Source organism: Sphaerodactylus townsendi, linkage group LG02 (genome assembly GCF_021028975.2).
Source record: "Sphaerodactylus townsendi isolate TG3544 linkage group LG02, MPM_Stown_v2.3, whole genome shotgun sequence".
NCBI lineage: Eukaryota > Metazoa > Chordata > Lepidosauria > Squamata > Sphaerodactylidae > Sphaerodactylus > Sphaerodactylus townsendi.
In genome coordinates this window covers 74,243,549-74,254,079 of record NC_059426.1, presented here as the reverse complement: position 1 = coordinate 74,254,079, position 10,531 = coordinate 74,243,549, and the positions used below count along the sequence as shown (strand labels likewise).

At 45.2% G+C, this 10,531-nt stretch overlaps 1 protein-coding gene across 2 annotated transcripts in view; it reads left to right on the top strand.

Moving 5' to 3' along the window:
- Positions 1–3,893: 3,893 nt before the first annotated feature.
- LOC125427059 (acyl-CoA (8-3)-desaturase-like) overlaps positions 3,894–10,531 on the top strand; it is a 33,223-nt gene continuing 26,585 nt past the window's right edge. Inside the window, exon 1 of one of the 2 annotated variants that reach the window (XM_048486046.1) lies at positions 3,894–4,189. In XM_048486046.1, coding sequence (XP_048342003.1) covers positions 4,007–4,189 — 183 coding nt within the window. In that variant the 5' untranslated portion in view covers positions 3,894–4,006. Of the gene's footprint in view, positions 4,190–4,218; positions 4,590–10,531 lie in introns of those variants that run through there. The other variant, XM_048486047.1, reaches the window with a different exon arrangement.

Genomic DNA, 10,531 nt, shown 5'->3' with positions numbered 1-10,531 from the left:
GGCAGGTGCCTCCGCCAGCCCTGGCGGGATGGGGCCAGGCAGGGGTGCCCGGCAGCGGCCTCTGCCAGGCCTGACCAGGCAAGGCTGATCCGGTAGTCATCTCTGCAGGGCCTGGGGGTGGGGGGGGGAAGGAGAAGGGGTGTGGGGGCGATTTTCCACCCCCACATGTCCCCAATGGCTTTGACCTGGGATGCCTGTCCCCACTGGGTCCCATGGTAGCTACGCCACTGCCTTCAACTTATTCTTCAGGATGACCCAGTTAAGTGTTATTGTTGCAATGCTATGCTGTGTTATTACTGGAGCTGGATTTTTTGTCATGATCCATGTTCTTTTGCCCTGGGAAGATAACACCTTCTTTGTTTTAGCTAGACTAATTGTTTCCACTTTATCTGACTAATTGCTGGGTATGCAGAGGGCCCAAAGGGTATCAGAGTTGGCCCTGGGTTGGGGCTCCTTTACTGCCCCAATGAGTTGTCAGCTCCAAATCTGAAGTCAGAAGTGGATCTAGGTTATGGTCTGACTTTGGCCACTGCTGGCCCTTAGCTGCTTCCCAACAAGGAGAATACTGCTACAATCGTTCTCAACTTGATGGAGTGCCTATAGGGGCTAGCTCTTTTAACTGTACTGTAACTTTGGCTCTAAATGATATTTCTGGAACCATAAATTGCTCCAAGCATGGTACCTGGAATCTCACCCATTTACAGGCCTTGAATGGGACCTGGTGTCCTTGTCTTTATGATCTCATAAAGATGATACTTCTGCATGTATATTTCCTTATGGCCTTGATCCATCTCCACAATGTAAATTGGACACAGCTGTACCAGCTTGCTGGAGAGTCAATTGTACCACTGGCCTGTGTTGGAGTAAACACCCTTGTTGGGCTTGTCAACAAACTATTGGGACTAGGAAATGGTTTAGGCAGTAGTGGTCCTCTAGGAATGAAACAGATGCCCGGTGTCAGGATAGTTTATGCAGGAGGTCGGGGCCTAGAAATGTACATTTCATTCCCACTCATATGTGACTAGACCCTTTGGAGACTAGGAATTCTATCTGCTCATCCCATACTTCCACTGCACTTGGGGTACGCTGGTCTGGTCCCTGGCCAGAGGGGGTGACAGCTTTGAAGGGTCGTTACTGGATTGTGGTCAGCATGCCTACTGACATCTCCCAGCAAACTGGTCAGGAGTGTGCAATCATGGATATATTAGCTTTCTATTTTTCCTTCTCCCACAAAAGACTGGCTCCAGTTGGGCATCAAAGTATATGATGGATTGCACACTCCTGACCAGTTTGCTGACCTAATCAGATTGGCCTGCTGAATCATAACATATTACAGAGATTACTGTAATTATGGAGTTTGCTCATAAAAGGATACATTTTATAAAGAATCTTATCAAATGATCCAGAAATTATTTGTTGAGTTTATGGCTAAATGCTACAATATGGATGAAAAGAATATTCAATTTTACAGCTTTTTAGAGTGTTCTTTGCAGGATAAACAAGTTTAGGACATCTACATGCAACCCCTTGCTCAGTTGGTGCGGAGCTTTGGGCTGATCTGTCATCAATACGCTGATGACACAGCTCATTCTGTTGATGGAGCAGGGAGTGGCCTCTGCCCCTGAGGCTCTACAGCATTGTTTGGATGTGGTTGCTGACTGGTTGAAGCAGAGCAGGCTAAAACTTAATCCATCAAAGAAGAAGATCCTCTGGCTGGGTTGCGGGGAGAGGATTGGGGACTTCCAGCCGCTGGTGTTAGAGGGGGTCCCTTCGGCACCGACCTCTTCAGCTCACAGCCTGGGGGTCCACCTGAATTCATCTCTCTCCATGGAGAACCAGGTGGCCAATGTTACCTGGATTGCTTTTTTCCATCTTTGCCAGGCACGGAGGTTGGCTCCCTACCTCTCTCAGGCTGACCTGGCCACGGTGATCCATGCAACGGTCACTTCCAGGTTAGACTATTGTAATTCGCTCTATGCGGGCCTTCCCTTGAGGCTGACTTGGAAACTGAAGATGGTCCAGCACGTGATAGCTCGTCTTCTTACAGGTGGCCCTATTAGAGATCCCATCTCCCCGGTACTGTGCTGTCTGAACTGGCTCCCGGTGGAATTCTGGATCATCTTCAAGGTGTTGATGTTAACCTTTAAGGCCTTTCACAGCCTGGGGCCCTCATATCTTCAGGACCATCTGACCCCATATGTCCCAAATAGGCCTCTGTGTTCTGCAGAGGCGAATCTACTGGTAGTCCCTTGCCCCTCAATGCTGGCCTCTACTGGGGCAAGGGCTTTTATGGCCCTGCCCCCTGCCTGGTGGAACACTCTTCCTCAGTTAGGGCCCTGTGGGACCTTGGGGAATTCTGCAGGCCCTGTAAAACTGAGTTGTTCCACTGCGCCTTTGGGGAGGCTGGCCGTGAATCTGCTGCTGCCCCCTCCCCGTGACGCTCCCTCTAATTTTATCTGTACCATTCTCAATTTTTTGCCAAGCCCCCTCCAGAGTGTGGGATTGGGCGCAGCTAACAATCTCTCTGTGTTGCTGCTACTGTGTTTTAAATTTTTTAAATGTTTTATACATTTTATCATTGTATATTATGTGTTGCCTTTTTGACCCTATTGTTCACCGCTCAGAGCCCTTCGGGGGTTGGGCAGTATATGAATGAATGAATGAATGGAAGTGGGTCTACTATGACTGATATTTTGTGATTATTTTACTTGCAATTTTGCATATGAATAGAAACATTTTTTAAAATAACATTTTTGATGGCTTGAAATGTGATTCTATCACAAAATCAAGCTTGGGAGAGCCATGCTTGTTTCTACAAAACCTGGGTCCTTTTTCCAGATACTCTGAAACCATCTGAGTTCTCAGTGATTTAATTGAAAATAAAAAAACAGAAAATAATAAAATGTTTGATACAGATATTTCTCAGCTGAATTGCACCATTCCTTCAGGCTTGTTTTAGCCCCCTTGAGCTCCAAGATGCACACAGGAGCTCAGCCTGGATTAGAATCTTGCAAATCTTTGTCCCTTACTTCCCAGGAAAACTTGCTTCCTGCCATGAGGCAATCTAGCCTTTGATGTACAGGGCTTCCTTTTGGTTACCACCTTTTGGTCCTCCATCCGGAGATCAAAGAGCTTGTCAGGCTAGTGTGACTTTCTCTAATACAGTTACAGATACAATCATAGCACAACTTCATCACAGATTCCTAGCTCAAAGACTGTACAGTCCACACTATCCCTGCAATAACCTCCCTCTGTGATGTGAATCTGGCTTTGCAGAGTCACAGGAATAAAGTTAGAGGCACTTGTGGGGGGCAACTTGGATGTGCACTGACTGCCCATTAGTGTGCCATCAAATGTGTCTTTCACACTTTATGCCTGCCCCAAAGCCCTAAGCAGAATCTCATAAAGTATGAAAGCTTGCAACATGGGATCAACTTGAAGTTCCAGAAAAAAATAGTTTAATTTGTCTCTAGAATGCCTATGGAGTCATACTGTTTTAACACTTATTAAGAACAAACCAGCAATGCATATCGACTCTGATAATAGGTACCCAGTTGGTAGAGAACAATAAGGAATGCCAGTTATCATTCTAAAGATCTAGCATATAGCATGTTCGGAGCAACCACACAGCGTCAACAATAGGTGCTACTGGACTCTAAACGATCTCGCAATTCAGGGAACATTCCTGGGATCAAACGGTGGCCGATGGGTTTCCTCCTTCGGTAATGCACGGCCGAAAAAATCAGGGACCATCTTGCACGGATCATGACGTACAAGCCGGTGTTCTTTTTCTTTCGAAAAGCCAGGAAACCTAACGGGACGTCCAATCGGTCCAGGGAAAGGCGTGGCCCGCAGCAAGGGCCGACCAATGAGACACTGAGCAGGGGGCGCGGCACACGCTGATTGTTCTGACGGTGGGCGCTCCGACCGAGCCGACCGGGGATGCTTAAATGGGTCGCGCCTCCACGGTTGCTCCCAAATCATTGCTTCCTTGCAACAGTCGGCCATGGCGGAGACGCTCTCAGCCCCTCCGCAGGTCTTCACCTGGGACGAGATCAAGCGTCGCTCGGGCAAAGATCCGGAGCGGTGGCTGGTGATCGACAGGAAGGTCTACGACATCAGCCGGTTCCACAAGAGGCACCCGGGAGGCTCTCGCGTGATCAGCCACTACGCAGGGCAGGATGCCACGGTGAGAGGAGCGAAGGGCTTCCGCGTGGGGGGCTAAGGGAGGCGAGTCGCATTGCACGTGGTGCAGCAGAGCTTCGCCCGGAGGGTCCTCGGGGAAGACCCCCACATTTTTGTCAGAACCTTGGCTGGCGTGATGGCGAATGGCGTGAGGGGGTGGCATCAACCGGTAGGGTTTAGTGGTCGGAGCTGGATTAATCTTTACACCGATATCGGTTAAGGCGTTTTATTGGGCATTGAGTCCAACGGGACTTGAAGTTACAGGAATCTTGTGGCACCGTAAAATCGAAGCAGATTTTATTCCGTCATCAACTTTCACGGACTAGAGCCCAGTCCATCCGATGAAATGTGGCAGGTCCCCACTGTGCAGACGAGGTACGCAGACGTATGCCACAAACAAGCAAGTAGGTTCAAAAGTCTGAACGCAGGAATTAATGAGCCCAGTGCAATTATGTAAAATCCAGATGTCATCAAGGATGTACAGGGACTATTCACTACAGTGGCAATAGGCGATGTCATTGGTTTTGCTAAACCAATGAGCATGTTTTGCTGAGACCGTTAACAAGCGTAACAAGTGCATGTGGAATTTCAGTTGTCCAAAATCATGTTTTTTTGAAAGAAGGGAAGAGAAGCAAGAACCAGGAAAACTGTGTAGCATGGCCTCTGAGTGTCAAAGGATAAAATGTGGAAGAGGAGAAGACAGTGCTTTTGGATCAAGGAAGATGTACACTTTTCCAATAATGGGTTCACCTTGAGAACTAGGGCAGTGTCATGACTAGTACCGAGGTGACCCAAGTTCAAACTTGTCCTCAGCTATGAAGATAATGGGATAACCTTGGATCAATAACACACACTCTCTCTCTCTCTCTGAGCCTAACTAGCCTGCCTTGTAGGGATAAAATAAAAGATAGGGAGAACCATGTCTGCCTAAATTGCATAGACCTTGGTCAAATTGGGGACCCAGATATCTGGTCAAAGCATACCTGCTGGGCAGTTGTATATTCAATAGGCCACTTACTGCAAGAGGAGGGACGGGCAAAATAGGGGAGGGGCAAGTACACTGCCCAGAGGTCCTTGGAGGAAAGTAATGTGGATAGTGGAATGGGGAGAAGTAATGGTGCATCAAACCCATTACTGATGCTAATAGCCAGTTGTGTGATTTGTTTGTTTTTATAAGATATTGTGGTTAGGTTTGGATGATATGGGGGGGATGTTGAGGGGGCATGGTGACTTAGCAACTCAGGTCCAGAGTTCTATGGAGGAAAGGATAAAAATGTGATGGACAGATTTGATAGACTAAATTAGAGATTCTCCTGGACAGAACAAGGAGTTACCAGATCTATTTAAAATAGCACTGTTGCAGCTCTAGAGGATTCTGCACAGCGTAGAGGTTTGTTGCACTGGTGAAGTTTTCAAGTCAGTGGAACCTGTTGCAATCTGTCACCTCCCTTGGTGGAAAAGGGTCTCTGGAATCCATGCCGGAGTCTCTTTGTGTTATGCTACAAATCCAGGACCCATTTTCTGGCATGTGAGCTCTGCCCACAATTATCCTGCTTTTCTCACTAGGGAAAGGTGAGAATGAAAGTTCCAGCAGCAACATAAAGTTGCAAAATATATGGGAATACAAAATGGAAAAGGGAGTACATTGTAGTGGAAGGGAAATGTAATAATATTTGTGTGTAAGATCTTACTTATTTTGTTGTAAACCTCTTCCCTCAATTGTTGTGCAATAACTGTTATAATTTTGGGTATTACTTTTATTTTTTATGACTTTTTATTTATATGACTTTTGAATGACAGGTAACATCTAGAGATAAATGAAGTCACAATATAAAGGAATAAACATTATAAACTTTCAACTTCTTCTGCACTGAATATAATCTTAAAATTTATCAGTTACTCTATAACCAAATGAAACATTAAGTTTTAAATGCTAATCCTAAAAAGATGCATATCTTTCTGTAATATAGCCGAATTTTTAATCGTCTATTCCTCAAAACAATAAATCATCAGTTCTTTTTTTTTTGCCAGGTGAGACTGTTGGCACCCTACCTGTCCCAAACTGACCTAGCTACAGTGATCCATGCAAGTGTCACTTCTAGACTGGACTACTGCAACTCATTCTATGCAGGGCTGCCCTTGGGTCTATACCAGAAATGCTGGCTGGTGCAAAATGCATCAGTGTGGATCCTTACTGGGACCCTGTGGTGAATGCACATCCAGTCACTCTGCACCAGCTGCATTGGCTCCAGATGGAGTACTGAATTAAGTTCAAAGTCCTGGTCCTTACCTTTAAAGGCCTACCAGGGGTGGTCAACTTATGCAGTCCAGATGTTCATAGACTACAATTCCCACCAGGTGTTCATGGACTACAGTTCCCATCAATTGGCCATGCTGGAAGGGTCTGATGGGAATTATAGTCCATGAAACTCTGGAGCGCCACAGGTTGGCCACCCCTACCCTAAACAGTCTGGGCTATGGTATCAACAAGACCATCTCTTCCAGTATGACCCCTGAAGAACGCTGTGTCAGCGTGCAACAATTTACTGGTAATTTCTGGCCTGAAAGAAGTCCAGCTGGTTTCAGCAGGACCAGGGCATTTTCAGCCCTGGCCCCAGCCTGGTGGAATGCTCTGTCTGATGAAACTTGGGCCCTGTGGGATGATTCAGTTCCACAGGGCCTGTAAGATGGAGCTGTTCAACCAAGCATCTGGTTGAGGCAGCAACAGTTTAACAAGGGTGTTCTATCTATCCGGTCTCCCATTTTCCTACCCTGTCCCTCTTACTGTTATGCTGTTATATTGTATAAATGATAAGAGTAGGCCATAGTTAAAATGTTTTAGAATTAGGGCTTTTTAAATGGTTTTTAAGGCTTACATTTTATTGTATTCTATTAGATGGAAGCTGCCCTGAGCCTGTAAGAGGAAGTGCAGCATACAAATGTAATAATAATAATAATAATAATAATAATAATAATAATAATAATAATAATAATAATAATAATAAATGATGGTGATGAAGAGTCCTGTGTAGCACTTAATGTCCTGTAATGAGAAAGATAATGTGCTGCTCCTTGGAAGCAGTTGCCTGGACACTGTGGGAACAGGATGCTGAAACATGCTGAAGTCTGGATTAGATGGATTGGTCTGATAAGCATGTTCTTACATACATGATGAGACCTAAGTCCTTGGGGGTCCTTAAATAAAAAGTGGGGTAAGCAAAGTAGACTTACTGCTGCGTGTGTAGTTCAGACCGTGTGAACATATATGAAGAATGTAAAAAAAACCTCGGATGCACGTGTGCACATGGTCTGTTGCTGTGTGCAAAAATCTGTGCACTGAGACCTTAACCCCACACTATCATTAAGAAAGAGGGGAGAACACTGAACCTTCCTAAAATCACATGGCGGTATTGCAATACAATAGCAGCAGTTCTTCCAACATCAGGTCGTAATAATGAGGCAAGTGGAGGAAGAGCCATCCCACAGATGCAGCTTACCCCACTTTTCATGTTGTGTTGGTAAAGTGCCGTCAAGTTGCAGCTGACTTAACGATTGACCCCGTGTGGGATTCAGCAGATTCGCACCACTTCGGCAGAACCAGTTGTTAAAATGGTGCTTGTAAACAACCAGTTGTTAAATTATTTAAAGCCCACCACCGGAACCAGTTGTTATATTATTTGAATCCCACCACTGGATTGACCCCTTGTGGGGTTTTCCAGGCAAGAGACTAGCAGAGGTGGTTTGCCAGTGCCTGCCTCTGCATAGCGATCCCTGTATTCCTGGTGTGTGTGTGTGTGTGTGGGGGGGGGGGGTCTCACATCCAAGTACTAATCAGGACTGATTTTGCTATCTATATCTTCCAAGAACTGATGAGACTGGGCTAGCCTGGGCCCTGACCTTTGTACACTACTTCAGTTTTAAAGCGAGGCCCTCTCTTGGCATGGTGGGCCAAGGTGCTGTTCTTCTACCAGTATCTTTTCAAGGGTTGAAACAACCATGTGTGTGTGCTTGCATGCGTGTGCGTGCACTCACGATGGAGAAGGATGACAAGAGCAACATTTTTATGTTCCTTTAAAATGGTGTTGGCACATGGACATTATCCCATCTAGTTTGGCCCTGATGCACAGCACAAAACAAAGGGCAGGTGGAGCTTGAGGAAGAATAGGAACCTTTATGCCACAAACATTAACTTTATACAATTGCCATGGTTTCCCCAAATAATGTTGGAAAATGTAGGCCTGGTCAGAGAATAGTTCCCAGTTTCAGACCAGACTGAACTTTTTTCTTGCAGACACACTAATTTTCTATGTGCTGGTTTCCCACCCCCCTGTATGGAGAAGCTTGCAAATAACCCTTTCAGACCAGGAGAAGCCTTTATTGCTTGATTCTGCTGAGCGTATGAACTGGCCCTCACGAACGGCATCCAAAGAATAGAATAACATTCAAAATAAATGATGGTTGCTTCTTGAGGCACATGTTAGGAGTAGGAAGCTGTCACACCAATAGCAAACCAAATCCAGAAAAATGGTTCAGATTACTGGTTTATTATGACCTGTTTAATCTGTACCACACACACAATCAGGCAGTGTGCATAGTGATTGTGTAAACCGGTTCTTAATAAGTCACTCACCAAGCTGTATGCTTTGGGCTGAATTTAACAGCTCTGTGAAAGACATGCTTGAAAGCATTTTTGTAAGCTCTGAAATGAAGCTGTGTAAAGTTGAGCATACTGTTCTTCTAGGGGAAAACTGGAACAATTCCAATTTTTAAAAATAATCGTTCACCCAACAAATCTAAAAAAAGCCCTAAAGCGCCAGGCTGTTAGATATCAGGGGGAAAAAAAGCACTTTCCTATTTGTATCTTTCTGCCTTTCTAAGCGGTGCGATTCCAAGAAAGTGCAGTGAAAACTGCTCGGTTCCCCTTCCTCTCCTGGCTAAACATTTCTGCCAGGTTTTACAACCATCATTGTAATGATTGGTTGAAACATGTGGTGCCACCATCTACTGCTCTACTTCTGACCCACCCCCTTTTCCCCTTCCAATAAGAGAACTGACAGGAAAATAACACTCTCTTCCCCCTCCCACATTCTTCTACAGATAAATCTGAGCATAGAGAATGAAATCCCCTTTTCTTTTTGAGGAGATACATTAAACTGAGCTGGAAGTGGCTGTATGAGCTGCATTTTTAAACGTCCTGGCCAGTTACCAGTTAAAGAACTAGCATTGCCTGGCAGCTGTATGGCAGCTGGTACCAAATTTTGTAGGGGGCTGAAAATAATGACTAAAAAGCTGGTATGACCAGGAGAAATCTCGCTTTTTCCTGAGTCCACTGAAGCGGGAATGAGTGAGATCAGTGAGGAACGGGGAGGGGGGGGGGACCGCTGGGGGTGGGGTAGGGAGAATGTGGAAATACAAGATGAGTGGAATTTGGGAAAAATCTGGTCCTGAATAATATAGGATGGGAGTCGCTTTTTGCAACCTGCAGACTCACATATCGATTTCAAATATGCTGCTTAAATCACTTGGGCACTTTTTCTCTGTTGTTGTGCATGTGTGAAACATAGAGATGCAGTTTTAAAAGTGCTTATTCCAGATTTTTGATTTGGTGGCCAAGTAGAAAAGTAGATTAACCACTGCACGTTGATACTCCCATTTTTTGTCACTTGTGAACAGGATTATGACCTAAAGTTCATTTTTAGTTTTTATTTCCATGTAAAAAAATCCGTTTCCTTATTCGGGAAGATTTTATCACATTTTAATTTGTCCTCCTTGTATGTTTTGGTGACTTTTAATAGACATCTTTTTTCATTCCTGATTCCTTCTCTTTCTTCAAAACGGGGCGCTGCCTTTTCTTTTATCTCCCCATCACAGTCTCCTGTAAAAGTGGCAAGATCAAGAAAAATCCTCGTCAGTTTCCCTGTTTGCTTTTTCCTGTTCCCAAGAACATGTCTGTGCATGAAGGCTGGTTCACAGCATGATCTTAATGAACTCTGCAAAGTTGGGGGATCAGAAAGGGGATATCACAGTTATTAACATTTCCCTTCATCATCTCAGTTTCACAGGAAACCGGTGACAATGTAAGAAGTGATGAGGTGAGTAGGCAGGTTCTGCACAATGTTGGGGGCAGTTATGCACTGTTCACCCATCACCAACCACATCATGATGGGATTGCGTTCTAAATGTAGATGCATAGTAGTGCAGGCCAATGTCAAGTGAAGGCAAATGTGGGGGAGTATCTTCTACCACACTAGCTGGAGGGGTTCTGGTGACGTTCAAGCAGCAAGAAGCATGGTACGGACAGTGGTAGAGCTCATAAACCGAAGCAGGAGGTCCTTGAGTGGTCATT